Source organism: Euprymna scolopes, chromosome 34 (genome assembly GCF_053919585.1).
Source record: "Euprymna scolopes isolate OS-2025 chromosome 34, ASM5391958v1, whole genome shotgun sequence".
NCBI lineage: Eukaryota > Metazoa > Mollusca > Cephalopoda > Sepiida > Sepiolidae > Euprymna > Euprymna scolopes.
The window spans coordinates 34,000,179-34,018,348 of record NC_136515.1 but is presented as its reverse complement, the minus strand read 5'-3'; the positions used below and the strand labels follow the sequence as shown (position 1 = coordinate 34,018,348).

Here is an 18,170-nt window from a genome sequence, read left to right as displayed (position 1 = left end):
CAAGGTCATTTGAGTTTTATAATTATATATAGAGATTTTTTGATATTAAGTATATAATTTTAATAATTTTTTTTATATTGAATATATAGTTTTTATAATGATTATTATTTTTATATTGAATATATAGTTTTATTAAAACTAAGCAATGTAGCAATTACCATTAAAACTTACCAGTTTAAACAATATCTAAAAACAATATTTCAAATATTGTTTAAAACTATCAGTTTGCTTTTCATATTAATGGTTCACTGCTTAGCAAGACCTAAAGCTGCTTGAGGATGAGGATTAGTGATATTTTCACTTGAATTATAGAATAATATATTGATTAAGAACTGGTAGTGTAGAAGAAAATGTATGAATGACTCTAGAGATATTTGTTTACATTGAACTTGTAAATGACCATTTTGTAAACTGTAGGGAAGCATTACTATGATAATGTGCTCCATAGGTAGAAAGTCCTTGGAAAAAAACTCTGTTCATGGAAGTTTGATTATAAGTTGTTTTAAATATTTATCAATTTTGTTTGCAGCTTTATCCACCAGCGAAATTGTTGGGATAGCCATTGGATCATTTTTTGTATTTCTATTGATTATTGTTGGATGCAAATCAATCTACGAGTGAGTTCACTTTTATTATCTTTATTTTACTCAACGTTTTGTGCATATCCAAATCTTAATTTGCTTTGAAAAAAGAATATATTATCTTACATATGACTAAGTTATATCAAATCAAATTTTTTTTATTACACCCAAAAAACTTTTCGTGTTGACACAGATTTTTTCAAAATATAAAATATGACACAAAATTTATTCTGCTAAATTAGCTACTAAATTATGACTTTTCAAAGTTTATTTGAAATTATAAAATTTATTGCCTTGTGTGTGATTTGCTCAGAATCCAATGTTCACAGTTTATAGCTAAAAGTATAGGCTTCATGCAAGTTAAAATTCAGTGGTTAGTGGAAGGGTTATGAGCGCCAGTATGAGTATTTCAGTCACCAGTGATGAGCAGGAGACCAAAAGATTGAGTACCGTCTACAGCTTACTGGAGGGTATTGTAAGAAGAGTTCTTCAACTGATCATCTGAGTCAAGAGTTGGGGGCATGCACTGCAATAACAAAAATATTGTGAGTTGTGCCCCTTAGACAAATCTAAGCCAATCGAGATGGGCTCCCAGGTAAGCAAGGCGACATTGATTTGGTCACTCAGTACGAAGGCTACACTATGTCAGCTTGAGTTGTCAGTTGGTGATAAAAAGATATGTTTGAATGTGAAACGTAGATATTGTAGTCTGATTGGAGTCAGTGATCCTAACTTTAGAGAGGTAGGCAATGTCGACTTTATACTTATAAAACAGTTAGGTTATAAAATGGTTAGAGTTTGAGCCTCAACTGACAGAGTCCTTATGCTCCAGTAGGCAACGTGATGGATATCTCTACAAGAAAAAAGCCTAGCTTGCATACTTGACACTGGTATCGCTGGGAGTGCATCAATTCCTGCAGACATCATAGCAGTAGTTGTCTTCAGCTGAAGTTGTGTGTTCATAGGAGTTACATAGGCATTTTTGCTTCACAAACAATCCCCAACCACAAATACTAATGTTATTACATTTATTTAATACTTGCAGTTGGGAATTGTTAGATTAAGCAAAATGAATAAGCTATAAAATTTTTAATAAGTTAAATAATTTTTTGTAATTCAAAGATTGTGAATAACAGAATGGACACAAAAGTTTGAATCAGCCTGATCTTCAAATCCTTACAATTGAAAGTGTTTTTCTGTTTGGGACAGAAAGCTGAAGCCTTACAAATAAAATGTGCAAAAGGCTGCATGGTACCTACATTAGTATGTTAAGAGCAATCCTAGGTGGATAACACTGATCTATATGAATATTTTTTTTTTTTTTTTTTTTTTTTACACAGTGATCACCACTTATCAAGGCCCGGAAGCCACTCAGGGATAAGAGTTATTGCAAGTACATTAAGTTAGTGAGGAGATTTGCTGAAGTGTTTACTTAAGGGGGCGGTTCATTAGGAATTTGTTAACATTGGACTTGAAGACATCCAAATTGTAGTCCGGAGGGAAGCAGGCAGACGGAACAGAGTTCCACAGGCGTGCAGTTCTAAGAAAGAAGCTTTGTTCATGGAATCCGCGTTTTGATTTAGGCACAGATATAGAGTGGGGAAATTTTTCACAGTGGATTCAGCTAGACGGGTGTTTTTCGTGAAAGATTGGCGAGGGGGGACCAGAGATTGGAGTTCAGACGAGCATCTGCCATGGAAATAACGATAAAACAAGTATAGGCTTGCAACGTCTCTTCTGTGAGAGAGAGGTTGCAGGGTAGAGAAAAGGGCATCCCTCACTAAGCCATGATCTATTTTGTACTCTGTCAAGGCAGGATAGGCTGTTTTTAGCAGCTCCTGCCCAGATATGGCAACAGTATTCCATCCTTGGCCGTACTTGGCTTTTATATAGATAGAGAATTGCATCAGTAGTGAGATATCTTCTGGAGCGGTAGAAGGATCCCACCATCTTTCCAGCAACCTTGGCAACAGACTTGATGTACGTGTTCCATTTCAGATCAGGAGTAAAGGTCAAACTCAGAAGCTTGTCAAAACACGGAGCCTCACCCAGATGAGAGCCATCCATCACAATTGATGCCAGATGGGGATCAGAGCGTTGATGATGTAAGGATAGGAGTTTGGTTTTGGATGCATTAAAGGTAACCAGCCACATCTTCCCCCACTGAACCACGCGCTCGAGATCAGAGGAGAGAGAATCAGAGAGAACTTTGTCATTTACAGCTTTTGATGTGTTGCTGTAAATGGTTGTGTCATCAGCATAGATGTCAACGAATGATTTAAGTATGTGTTTAGGGAGGTCATTGATGTAGATCAGGAAGAGAGTTGGGCCCAGGATTGACCCCTGGGGGACTCCAGCATTTATATTGCAGGCCTCCGATTTTTGTCCATCGACCACTACTCTTATGAGCCTATCGGAGAGAAATGATTTAATGATTGAGAAAACATTTCCCGTTATACCGTAGCTGGAAATCTTGTGAAGTAGACCCTTATGCCATACCTTGTCAAAGGCCTTTGATATGTCAAGAGCAATTGCCCTAGAAAGAAAGCCTTTGTCAAGAGATTCACTTATCCTGTGGGATATAACTGTCAGCACATCTGCGGTAGATCTTGCAGAGCGGAAACCATATTGTGTGTCACTAAGAAGATTATTCCTGCTGAGGTGGTTGACTATTTCTCTATTTAATATGGATTCCAGCAACTTACTCATAACACACAGGAGACTTATAGGTCTGTATTGAGAGGGAAATGACTTATCACCTGAATTCTTAAATATAGGGCAAACTGAAGGGGTCTTCCAGGGAGTCGGAAAGCACTTCTCCTTAAGGCAGCGCTTAAATAGTTTCGTAAGTATGGGAGCAAGTTCTGTTTGAAGCTTTTTTAACACTATAATTGGGATGCCATCAGGGCCAGTTGCTTTACTGGAATCTAGGTTCTTTATTAGCTTGGCGACCTCATGCACGGATATTTGTATGCTACCCAGCTTGTTCTGTGTTATAGGAGGAAATATGGGGAGTTGATGGCCTTCGTCGCATAGGGTAGAATTAGCTGCAAAGTTCTTTGCAAATAGTTTGGCCTTGTCTGACGCTGACGAGATTACCTCTGGTCCATTGATAATGGTTGGTATAGAACGCACACTTCTGTTCAGGATCCTATTTGTTTTTTGCCAAAACTGGTGGGATCCAAGCCGCTGATCAGCTACCTTGATCAGCTACCTTGAATATATATCTAATTGATATATACCTATATGAATATATATATCTAATTGATATATACCTATATGAATATATATCTAATTGATATATACCTATATGAATATATAGCTAATTGATTAAAATAACAGTAGTACATAAAGCGAAAGAATTAACATTTCTCGGACATATTGTGGTGGAGGAAGCAACTAAAGTTTATGTCAACTGCTGGTGTTGAAACTAAAATGGAAAAAGAAAAAGGCCAACAAGAGTTACATATGTGGACCAGTTTGGAAATGACATTGGTTTGTCGATGAAAGAAGTAAATAACATGATGGAAGACTGAAATATGGAAAATGATTTACGAGCAAGTTTGAAATAATTAAATATTTTGTTCAATTATTGTTTCAGAACAAATATTGCATTTAATGAAATTTTTATAAAACATGATATATTACTCTGTTTCTTTTTATTTTATTTTTTACACATAGGAGTCACCACTTATCAAGGCCTGGATGCCACTCGAGGATAAGGGCTAATAGGTGTACAGTAGTCAATGGGACAATATAGTAATTGTTAGTAGTGGAAATTTGGTAAATTGGATTACTTAAGGGGACGGCTCATCAAGAACTTATTTACATTAGACTTGAAGACAACCAAATTGTAGTGAGCTGGAAAGCAGGCAAACGGAAGAGAGTTCCACAGGCGTGCAGTTCTAAGAAAGAAGCTTTGTTCATGGAATCTATGTTTAGGTTTACGTACAGATAAAACCTTCGATTACTAACACATTAATTAAAAGGTTGCCAATTTATGCAAGAAAAAACCCAATTACTTTAGAATTTAGAATGGGAGATCAGTTTTGTTTAAATTTAATGTAAAATGATCATCTGGGCATTTCTAAATTTTTGGAGATGTTCATTAAATTTTTTACCATTAACCCATAGTCTGATTTCCAAGGTATATGTATAATCGCTTAAAAAAAGTATATATTATGTTTGTGTCGTTTCAAAAAATTAAATGAAATTTAGTTAACTGCCTTAAAACTTTTGAATGGCCTGGATCATTTTACATTAAATTTATATTCGCAACTAACCCCCGCTCTAAATTCGAAAATGATTGTTTATTTTTTCAGTGTGTTCACATGGAATTGCTTAAAAATGATTGTTTATTTTTTCAGTGTGTTCACATGGAATTGCTTAAAAATGATTGTTTATTTTTTCAGTGTGTTCACATGGAATTGCTTAAAAATGATTGTTTATTTTTTCAGTGTGTTCACATGGAATTGCTTAAAAATGATTTAAAAAATGTTTTTCTTGACTATTGTTAGGAAAAAATTTATAAAAAATCAGTTTTTGAATTGGAAATATGGCTAAAATTTTTCCAATTTTGATACTTCTAAAACTTAAGATTTTTCTGATCCCCAATTCTAATACTTCCCAATCATCCAAAGTTTTATCTTAACGCCACACAGATCGACTGAAAAAAAAAGTGTGTGAAAAAAATGGTATGAAAAAAATCTCTTTTAATTCAAATTAAAATGCACATTGTCAAAAAATAAAAATGAATGATTGCATTGTATGACTTTCTAACAATTATTTTTTAATAATTAAAATTTTTTAAACTTGTACTCATTTTCTTTCAGTAAATGTGCCTTGCAGATTGCTGAGTGTGATCCAAAGATTGAATTTCCAAAGGTAAATTCTTTTCACTTTTTTTTTTGGAATTGTATGAAAGCTTTTTCATTTATAATACATGATTGTATTATGGAATTGGACAATGACAAATTCCCAGGTAAAAGACGTTTTTCCATATTTTCCAAAAAATATTTGTGATGTGCACAAAAATTTAAATTGAGATAAGATTCAACATACAATCTGGATTATTTGTACACATTTGTATTATTTGGATTCTTTGGACTCGTCTTCATCTTGAGTGTTATTTTCATAACGCTTCAGTCAGTGTAACCTCAAACCTTCTTCAGGTGTATCTTGTCGAACTCGGAAATATTTCTGTCAAATTCAAAAATTTGCACAGAATTTTTAAAAGAACCGTCTATCTAATCCATGAGGGTAACATGCTCTTGTTCTGTCAGCCATGACTGTGTTTCTACTTAATAATTCGAAATTGTATTTTGAGTGTTACTTGTACTTGAACCTTCAACCTTTAGAAGAGTGTAACTTTAAAACTGAATTTTGGCAAGTACTTTATCCACTACATCACAGGTCCTTGCTGAAAAAGGTTGAAGATTACATTGAAATGTAAAAATCACACTCAAGATGAGAACAGTAGTCTGAAGAATCAAAATAATATAAATAATCCTCATCTTAAAAAAATTCAGAACTGTATTTTAGACATGTCAAAACATTTTAATTTTTAGACTGTGTATAATAGTACTAGCAGGACCCATTAACCGGTGGTGCCCCCCCCCCCACCTTCGCAACAAAAAGTGAACTACCGTTGTTGTTGGTGGCCATTGCCATTCCTGAACAATTACAAACACTGGCGGTCATGGTCGAAATCTGGCTCTCACTGGTGATTAGTGCTGGTTTGGGGCAATGACCTGTAGGTACTGTTTGAATCTAAGAAAAGCAATTAAAGGATTGCATAAATCAGTATGAATTATGAAAAATGATCTCTTAGAATAATAATAGAAAGTAAAAACAGAAGTTTTAGATTCTCACTGTATATGGACTCTTTAGAGTGATCGAAATCAATGGTGGCAATCCTAGCTGTTTTCCATTTGTTGTTCAAGTCTTCCTCTTCTTTTCAACTCTTTAACCAATAAATCCCAGTTTTATGTCATCTTTTTTTAATGTGTAAAATAAAACAATTATGATTTTTTTCGCTTCTTTGAGTTTTATCATGTTAAGAATGGCGTTTGGAATAGACACCACAAACCTCCCGATCTCAAAAACGGTGCTCATGTGAAGAATGGCTGAGTAGACAACCGCCAATTTTTTTAGGAGTGGGAAATAAATCCCCTAAATTTAACCATGATAATCGTTATCAGCATACCCACCGACAAATGCTAAAAAAAAAAAGAAAAAAAAATTGAGAGTAAAGAGAAGTAGATTTGTTTATCGTGTGTGCGTACAAACTTGGCAGCCATTGATCTCTAAAAGTATTTGTCTCCACAAAATTAGAATGGGGTTTTCTTAATCAACATAGTCGAAAACCTATGTAAGTCCTCATTCTTGAGAAAATTGTGTAGGTGAACCTAATTAAAAAAAAAAAGTAAAGGAAAACATTGGTTTTGTACGACCAAAATTATTCCCAATCATTGTATGACTGACTGCTCCTACTGTTTGTCATATAGAAACGTAAAGTTGCTTGAATCAGTAGTAGCTGAATCGGACATTTAGTTGTGCTGGATTTTGATTGTGCATATGGGGGTTTACAAAAAGTATTATAAAAATAAACAATAAAATGAATTTACATTATTTTTGGCAAACATTTTTCCCAATCCAGTGTTCCACTTTTAGGACAACTGTATTTTCCTATATCTAAAACGGACCTTGTGGCTAACTTTGTCCTTTGTCAATAAATAACTATAAATAGATGTTTGGCCATATTTAACTATTAAAATTATACAAATCTAGTTTCATTTTGGCAAAACCTCAAAAATAAACTCTCGAAATTTATGAACTTGAAAAAAAATACACACACACACACACACACACACACACACACACACACAGAGTAAAAAAACGCACAAAAAAAAATAACAATTATTATTAAAAAAAAATAATCAAATAATTTTTCTTTTAACTTAAGGGAACTTTTTTTCTTTTTTTGACCTGTCTTTATAAAAATATTCCCTTAATTAAAAAAAACTTGTTTATTTTGGATGAAAACTTGTAACAGATTTTTTAGTGTTACATTGTTATGGTACAAAATTCAAATTTTATAAAAAGGTAACTTGTAAAATTTAATTTGCAAAAAAAAAAAAAATCTCAGCTGAAAATTGTGACTGTGATGTATTTATTTATTTATTACAAAAATTAAAAAAAAAAGTGGCACACTGTGTTGAAAAAAAATCTCACTTAGTCGTACATTGATCATACATAATTTTTAGTTGTACATATTTAGTAAAACCTGGAAAATATGATTTATTTTTTCAGGGCAGGTTTTTAATTTTTTGGGATAGTGCTGTGTCGGTACTTTGTACATGTTTACACTCAAAAACCATTGCTGTGTTTATATTTTTTGTTAGTCTTTCAGATGTTCAAGCAAAGACGGGAAAGAAGTTATGTATATAAAGTTGTTTACTTGTGCACGTTGGTTCCAGTAATTTATGTTATCAGTATGTAAGTGTCTGTTTATGAGTGGTTAAAATGTTTTGTTTTTTTTAGCGCTAGTGCCTCATGTAGAGAACAAACCATTTTTGTAAACTTTTAGAAGTGTTTGTTTATTTAGGAATTAGTTTCATTCTGTAATACGAGAATGTTTGGTCTCAGCCAATTAGAAAGGGTTAAATAATTCTAGAGAGTTGTTATTATTTAGTATTCTTAAATTGGAAATAATATGTTTGTCTTGGCCAGTTACGGAGGGTGTAATCACACTATAGTTGAAAAATGTGGAATAGGACCATGTGACAACTGGTAGTAGTGGTAGGACTAAATATCTAGAGAGAAAATTAGGGACTCCTTCCTCTTAAGATGTTGCGATTGTGATGGTAATGCTCGTCGGATGGAATGTAGCATTTTAATATCATGGCTGAATGTGTCTGTAATGGTGCTTGACTAATTGGCTAAATGTATTAAATTTGTATGTGGCATCTGGTGTTGCAAACCTACGATACTTTGGTACAGAGAGAGATTTTTGCAGTCAAATTATTATATAGGAGATAATAACAATCCATTTGTATAAATGTTATCACATAAGATAAAATAAAAATGTAATGCCAACAAACATATTGCTTCTCAACTTCCCACTAAGGTTGCCCTATAGATATAATCCCAATCACAGTAACTCCTTATCCTTCAATAACGACATATCTTGTGTGAGGGAAAAAAATCCATCCTTATCACATCCTCCCATATTTTCCTGCTAACTGACCTACTATAACTGTTGTACATTTAATAATCCAAGAACTCTCATCCATTCTTTCAATGTTATGAAACCAATAATCTCCTAGTTTGCACAAATCTCCCTATACTGTTCAGATTTGATCTTCCTCTGAAGTCATCAGATCTAAACCTATCTTTAAGACTCACATTACATTGTATCATTGTCATATCATTTCTCTCCATATATATCTATGCATCCTTAAAATGTCTATGTCCGTGTACATGCAAGTAAATGCTGATCATTTACCTCCTGGTGCAGAGGTCAGACACAAGGGCAGGTAGTGTTTTAAAAAAGACAACACACTAGGTCAAGTTCATCTTGGCCTAAAAACAATGCCTGAGTAACTTATTTGGAATTCCTCAGGCGATTAGTAATAAACTTTGGAGGTAAAGCCTGGGAGAGTGGATCACTGAACAGAATCGTATGTCAACCCGCAAAAAAGAAGCATGACCCTGATTGTTGAATTTATGTTAAGGAAATATCTTTGACTCGTATGAATGACCCCTACTTAAACTGTGAATACTTGACTCATACTAATTTGGTATTTCCACATATTCAGAGGAATGATAGTTATAAGTTGTTGGATTTATGGTATGCATCTTTGACTTGATGCTATTGAATCTGAAGGCGCTCAGACTGGAGTTACCTTAGTGTTGCAACAGTTTGCAGTGGTATGTTGAATGATGTTCGTGATTGATAAATAGATATACACAAGTTTCAGTTGATATTTATTAAGAAAAATATTAATAAAATATAAATAAAAAAAATGCAGGATGACTTGGAGGAATGGCACATCAGAACTGAGATAAATGACTGGATTCCATGGAGAAAATAAGTTCATGCCATTGTGGCCAACGTGCACCCAACACATGAAGTGAAAACTACACAATCACTAGAGACATACTTTTTTTTTTTTTTTTTTTTTTTACAAAGGCATCACCACATTATCAAGGCCCAGAGGCCACTCAAGGATAAGGGTTAAAGAGTGTACAGTAGAAATTGGTCAATATAGTAATCATTAGTAATGAAAATTTGGTAAATTTAATAACTTATATGGAATGGCTCATCAAGAACTTATTTACTTTAGACTTGAACACAACCATATTGTAGTCAGCCGGAAAGCAGGAAAACGGAAGACAATTCCACAGGCGTGCAGTTCTAAGAAAGAAGCTTTGTTCATGGAATCTACGTTTAGGTTTAGGCACAGATAAAGAGTGGGGGAAATTATTGATAGTGTTTACAGCTAGACGAGTGTTTCTTGTGAAAGTTTGGCGAGGGGGGACCATAGATTGAAGCTCAGTTGAACACTTTCCATGAAAATAACGATACATCAGAGACAAACTCGCAACATCTCTTCTGTGAGATAGAGGTTGCAAGGAGGAGAAAAGGACATCTCCTACGAGGCTACGAAGTCTATTTTGAACTCTATCAAGGCAGGACAAGTCCTTTCTAGCAGCTCCTGCCCAAATGTGGCAACAGTATTCCATCCTTGGATGTACCTGGCTCTTATATAGGTAGAGAATAGCATCAGCAGTGAGATATCTACTGGATCGATAGAAAGATCCGACCATTTTTCCAGCGGTCTTGGCAACAGATTTGATATACGTGTTCCATTTAAGATCAGGAGTAATGGTCAAGCCCAGAAGCTTGTCAAAACTTGAGGCCTCCTGAAGACGAGAGCCATTCATTTCAATTGATGACAAATGTGGATTAGAATGTTGATGATGTAAAGAGAGAAGCTTGGTTTTAGATGCATTAAAAGTAACCAGCCACTCCTTTCCCCATTGTACTACGTGCTCAAGATTTGTTTTGTTAAATTCTCTCATTAATTTCTTATTTTGGTTATCACACAGTTTCTTTACATGACTTTATTAAAAATTGTTTTATTTTTTAATATTTTTCTTGTAGATAATTCCAAACAAAGATTCTGGAATAATTTCTTCTTATAGCAGTGTGAGTATGATGAAATTGGTGATTGGAACTTTGTCTTTTAATGTCTCGGGTGATTTAAACGTACACAATTAAAAAAAATGTTTTGGGGGTTATAATTTTCACTAAGAGAACAGTTACATCTGAAATCTGAATTTACAAAAGAATTTGTCTAACGATTATCAATTAACAGTGTCCAAACTTATTAGCTCCTTATTTGCTTGACCTTGGTTTTACATCTCAACCATTTAATAGTGTCATTAATGCAAATGGACTTGATATAGTTGTGGATAACTCTTTTAAAGCAATACATCAATCTCTTAGGATAATTAGCAAAGCCATACTCTCTATATGATATGAGATCATGTTTAAATTTAACAACAGATGTTTTTTTTTGTCTCATTCCATCATAACTTTGTTGCAACCTATTATTGAGTATGTCTTTCAAGCAATAAATCTTTAAAAATAAAAAAACTGTTGATTCTCCATGCTTTTCTACACATAATGCCTTCAAAGACTAAATTCCTGCTCACTTGAGCAGCAAAGAAAGAAAAGAGTATCATCAACAGAAATGTAAATCCACTTTTAGTTTTTCATTTGAACATTTGTGATCTCCATGATCACGTGCAGAAGAAAGGATGCATTCTCTGCCTGTCTGATGATGCCTACCATATCCAAGTTTTAATAAAGTCTTGAAAAAACTTTCCGATGGTATCATAATGCAATATATCTTCTGTATTTTTACATGACTTGTTGAACTTTGCTATTCAATTTTGCCAATAAAATTGATTGAGTTGGATCTGTTGTATTCACTAAAACCATTGATTAATGAATTGCCATTATCATTCTCTGTCATTGGTTTGATATTTAAGGAACCATTTATGACAATAATGTGTCTTAGTGTTATAGTCAGGTAAAGGGAAAACACCCTCTTTGCAACAGACTGAACAATATCGTTTATGTATTTGTTCTAATTAATCTTACCTGTGAAAGTGAGACTGGACACTGGACTCATTAAAAGGGTGGTGTAAACCATTTGAATTGATGGCTGGAAAGTTTTTTTTATTCTTTCTCTGATCAAGATTGAGATCTGAGGAGATGTCTGTAGAGCTGCTCTCCTCTGGAATGCTGTTTCACGGAGATGGTAAGAGCAACTCTTAGCATTCTGGTGTACACATTTGAAAGTTTCTTGTCTAAACTTTTGCTAAAATTCCAGGTGCTTCTTCCATATATGAGAACTAATATAACTTCATCTTTGTAGAAAGATTTGACTTCCAAATTTCATTTTGTCTCGCCTTTACTGATTCACCTATTCAGCACTTGATTTATTTGTTGTTTTAATCTTGTTGCATTCTATCATGCCATAATTTCTTGTCAATTTGTAATCGATATCAACATTAAATAATGAGTACTTATGAACAGAACGACCCATTTTTTTTCAAAGATGTTGCATTGGCATATTCTGGAACCTTATTTAAACTGCCGGAATATGCTAAGCACTGATCAAATTTTAAAATCTTAGAAAAAAAGAAACTATCATGATAGAAAATATTTATTCTATAGTAATTTCAATGAGGAAAAATGGAAATGCAATAAATAAAAAAATCAACCTATGGTTTCATTTTTTTTTTTTTTGTAAAATATGTAGCAACAAATAAATTTTTTAAAAAGAAATGTTCATGTTTTAAAGAGTTTTTTGTTTTCTGTGGGGGTGGGGATTTACGAAAAAAATTACTTTTAGGACAAAATGTTTTTGTTTACTCCATTTTTTTTTTCTGTTCAAGTTTGGGGGAGATGGTTAGGCTTAAAAATTTTTGTTTTAAAAGTTAACAAATTGGATGGAAATATTAAATGCAATTTTGCACATGTTTGGCATCTCATATAACTTTTAATTAATTTACATTCCTGGTAAGAACCCTTTTTCTGGTGACTGTAGCATAATCTGCAAACCTGCTAGATTCATCATGATGACTTTACTAAAATTATTCATTTTTATGTTTAAAAATTTTGCATGATTAAAACTAATATTTTCTTTCAATTTGTTAACTGTTGTTTGCTGCATTGGCTGATTGTTTCACCATATTCCGGTGGTTTACAAAAGCTGCTGGAATATGCTGACACAGTATTCATGAAAAAAAATGTGTCATTCTCTGCATCATTATCGAATAATACACAAAAGTAAAAATTACAAGTAAAAACTTTTGCTTTGAAATTGACAACTTGACAACGATTTTTCACATTGATAAACTTTTTTCTTTCTTTTCTGCAGTCGTCATCCACATCCAATCCAGACATCAGTCCTACATGTTCCGCACATACGGACATTACACACCTCTCCTCAAATTCTCACTGTAATGCTTCTATCTGTGATGGAGTGGTCAGGGATTCAGATCAACATACCTACATGAAAATAACTATTGATAATAGTGACTCTTTGGGAAAAAACACCCAATCTTCTACATTTTCACTGGAATACACACAAAAACAAAATGCAAACAATAATGCTGTTAATAAGGATGATTATGTCGACCCAAATGCTTCCGACATCTCATTTGATCAAAGTGGAAATAATTCACGTCGCACGATTTTAGATGACAACAGTTCCTTTTCTGATTCCAATTCTTTAGTTAGTCTTAGCGCCATTCTTGGAACAGGAAATGATGCTTTGGCTAAGAAGTTTGTTGGTGTTAAAAACTTCCAAGAAAACAAAAATTATGTAGAAAATGAAGGCATTAATCAAGATGTTTCTTTGACTAAAAGAGATATTGTTGAAAACATTTCAAATGGGAAAGTCATAGCACTTAGCATGAAAGAACAGAATGTTCAAAATAGTAGCATGACTAATTTTGAAAAGAATGTCATTGGCATTGATGAAGAAACTGGAATGAAGAATTCTTATCCAACTGAAATCTTGAAAGATAACAGCATGCAAGTTGGTGTGCATGACTCAGACGATAAAGACACGAGTGAAAACATTAGCCAATCACAGAAAAATCCTTCAGCATATGTTTCAATCCAAAATGCTAGCGACTATGTTGTTGTTGCTGAGGAAGATAATGATTATATTGAAACAAGTGATTTTTCCAACTTGTCCAATCAAAGTGGAAGCAGTATGTGTTCCCATGATTCCCTGCTGCATGATGATGACACTTTCAGTTCCTCATTCATTTTTAATGACGGCAAATTAAATGATAGTTATGGGTTAGGGGATGCTATGGATAATAACGTTTCAAACATGAAAGCAAGCTTACCAAACTTGAGGAATGATTCCTTAAAGACGAATGTTTGCAAAAATGGAGAAATTTCTCAACTTTTTAGTCCAACTGAAACGTTTTCAGAAAAGATTTCTCGCACGGAGGAGCCAAATAAAGTCTCTTCAAAAATTGAAATTACAAATGCTATCAATTTAAAAAACAATTCCTCACCATGCAAAGAAACAAGCACAACTAAAAATGACAATGTGTACATATTTGTTGATGACAAGCAAGACAATGACGCCATGTTTAATTTGAATGAACATTGTGTGAAGAAAGCTCAAGCCAAACAAATCAATGTAATCGGAGAAAATCATTCGTATGAATTGCATGAATTAAGTCAAAAAGTCTGAATTATGCTTTTGTATATTTAGCGAGCAAGAACGCTGCACAGGTGATGAAAATTTGTGAAACTCATTGTTTGCATTATTTTATACATCTGCATCAAATTATATTTTATCAACATTTTGTGACAAAAAAGGATGCTTGTGTAGATTAGTGATCTTTTAAACCAACACATTTCAGGTGAAAACATTACGTACTTACATGTTAAGTTGAAATTAGAATAAATTCTAAAAATTATGAAAAATGATCCAGTAGAAGTAATTTAAATAAAAAAAGTCACAATTACGTTTCGAGATATTGTTTGTAAAAATAGCGGTACATATTTATTTAGTCAAAATGATCAATTGCATCAGCCCCCGCTAGATCTTGTGAACTTTCCAACATTAAAACATACAATAAAACTTTATAAATTGCTAAACTTGATAATTTGTATTTATAATTATTTTTCTACTGGATCATTGTAATTTTCGAAATTTATACTAAGTTAATTTTGATATGATATTTAAGTATACAATAATGTTTTCACCTGAAATGCGTTGGTTTAAAAGATCACCAATCTCCACAAACAGCAAAAAAAAAAACGTTTTAGAATTTTGAGTGCCATGGAATTATTAGCATTTTAAGAAAGGAAAGGAAAACTTCTAACTTGCTCGAAATGATTAAAAAAAAAAAATACATACTCTCTTAAAGTTCAGAAAAAAATTGAATGGATCCAATTCCAAATGAGGTTTTCCTTCTCAATTTTTTTCGGATTTGTTTTATTTTAATAATAATATCTATGCATTATCACCCTTTAAAAGTTGAGATCATCCAATCGCTAAAATTGCAATACAGAATAAGTAATTTTTTAAATTTCATCTGTTATCGCTGTTGTGTTGCACATGAAACTCTAATCAAAATATGCTTTTTTCTTCTTTCGGCTAAAATCCAAGTTTTGTATTCATGCTGAGCATCCAAAAATGGGAATATATCACAAACTTTTACAAAGATAAACCTCTTGTAACCTGATATACTCAGAAACCAAACAATTTAAAAAGTATGCTTCAGATTAAACAAAAGTGATACAATAATATTGTGGGATCAGCATTTGCATTTAATGCTACAGAATTTAAATCTTTTTAAGCATGGCAGGAATGTGATGAAGTATTTTACTAGATTCTGCTAGTTTTTTAAATTATTTTAATCAATCCTTTTTATTTGTTAATTTTTGGCATGAGGATTGATAATTTGGATTCTTTGAACTATTTCTATCATCTTGAGTGTTTTTCCTAAAAAGAATGGAACATTAATATTCGTTAATATGAATCCATGAAGCAAAGATATTAGACAGAATTACTTTTAACGTCATTTTTATCGATAAACGAATATCAAAATAGTACAATCATCTTTACAATAATATTGTGGTGGGGAGGGGGTATTTGTGTTAGATGTTTACCATTCCATGGACGTTTCATGATCATTATCTCCACATTTTCTATCCACATGTTGACTGAAATGAACTAAATAATTTCAAATTTCATGGAATTATTTTTAGAGTAAAAGTTTTTGTGACTATTACATTCCTATTTGTTTGCCTCCTAACAAGGGCAGAGTTTGATACGTGGTCAGTTTTTTATCTGAGGAACATCCAGTTCCCCATATAAGGAAGAGCACTCTTGACTGGGACAAAAATTAAAGATGCCTCAGTCTAGAAGGATCTCTTCTCTACTGACTGATTTCTGAATTTATACTATGCCTTGATCATCTAAAATTATATTGACAGATTTGAATTCATGTGTGTATATAGGAAAGAAAAAGAAATTTCTCAAAATCAGTGCTGAACCAATTTGAGAAAGAGCCCAATATCCTATTGGAAAAAGCTTTATAAAACATGTAGAAAGGAGGGGGTGTATCGCATAATCTTAAGCTCATGAACTAAGAAACTACTAGTCACTATGCACTGTTAACCCTGCATCTACAAGTTTAGATCTAATGTATATAAAAATCCTGACTACCTTTTCTTGTTTGATAAGGGTTGAAATATATTTATGAGATCAGACTAAATGTGTTGGGTGTGTTTTTCTTTTAACTGTTATTTATGCTCTGCTATTCAATGAGCTGCCCCACGTAAGATATCCTACAAAAGTTGTTCTATACTCTATGGATTAACATGCACACATATATATATATATATATATGATTATATATATACATGCACATATATATATATATATATATATATATATATATATATATGATTGTATATTTATATATGCACATATATATATGATTGTATATTTATATATGCACATATATATATGATTGTATATATATATATATGCACATATATATATGATTGTATATATATATATGCACATATATATATGATTGTATATATATATATGCACATATATATATGATTGTATATATATACGCACATATATATATATGATTGTATATATATATATATATGCACATATATATATATGATTGTATATATATATATATGCACATATATATATATGATTGTGTATATATATATATATGCACATATATATATATGATTGTATATATATATATATGCACATATATATATATATATGCACATATATATATATATATGATTGTATATATATATATGCACATATATATATATGATTGTATATATATATATATGCACATATATATATATGATTGTATATATATATATATGCACATATATATATATGATTGTATATATATATATATGCACATATATATATATGATTGTATATATATATATATGCACACATATATATATATATGATTGTATATATATATGCACATATATATATATGATTGTATATATATATATATGCACATATATATATATATATATGATTGTATATATATATATATGATTGTATATATATATATGATTGTATATATATATATGCACATATGTATATATATATGATTGTATATATATATATGATTGTATATATATATATGCACATATATATATATGATTGTATATATATATATATGCACATATATATATATATATATATGATTGTATATATATATATATATGCACATATATATATATATATATATATATATATATATATATATATGATTGTATATATATATGCACATATATATATATATATATATATATATATGATTGTATATATACATGTACACACATATATATGATTGTATATATATATGCACATATATATATATATATGATTGTATATATATATGCACATATATATATATATATGATTGTATATATATATGCACATATATATATATATATGATTGTATATATACATGTACACACATATATATGATTGTATATATATATGCACATATATATATATATATATGATTGTATATATACATGCACACACATATATACAATCATATATATATATATATATGCACATATATATATATATGATTGTATATATACATGCACACACATATATATATGATTGTATATATATATATGCACATATATATATATATATATATATATATATATATATATGATTGTATATATATATATGCACATATATATATATATATGATTGTATATATATATATGCACATATATATATATATATATATGATTGTATATATACATGCACACACATATATATATGATTGTATATATATATATGCACATATATATATATATATGGTAAACAAAAATGATTGTACTTGTATGTTATTTTTTCAAATCAATCAATTTGAAGAAAAGACGAAACAAATAATTTTGGTTTTTCCATTTTCATTTTAAATCATGTTGGAATATTATTTCCATAAGTTTCA

General features: G+C 31.4%; 1 protein-coding gene across 1 annotated transcript in view; it reads left to right on the top strand.

Moving 5' to 3' along the window:
- Positions 1-16,407, top strand: part of LOC145259171 (uncharacterized) — a 161,403-nt gene extending 144,996 nt beyond the window's left edge. The window contains exons 14-17 of the mRNA XM_080116913.1: positions 530-617; positions 5,414-5,465; positions 10,750-10,794; positions 13,040-16,407. Coding sequence (XP_079973039.1) covers positions 530-617; positions 5,414-5,465; positions 10,750-10,794; positions 13,040-14,377 — 1,523 coding nt within the window. The 3' untranslated portion in view covers positions 14,378-16,407. The remainder of the gene's footprint in view (positions 1-529; positions 618-5,413; positions 5,466-10,749; positions 10,795-13,039) is intronic.
- Positions 16,408-18,170: the final 1,763 nt, after the last annotated feature.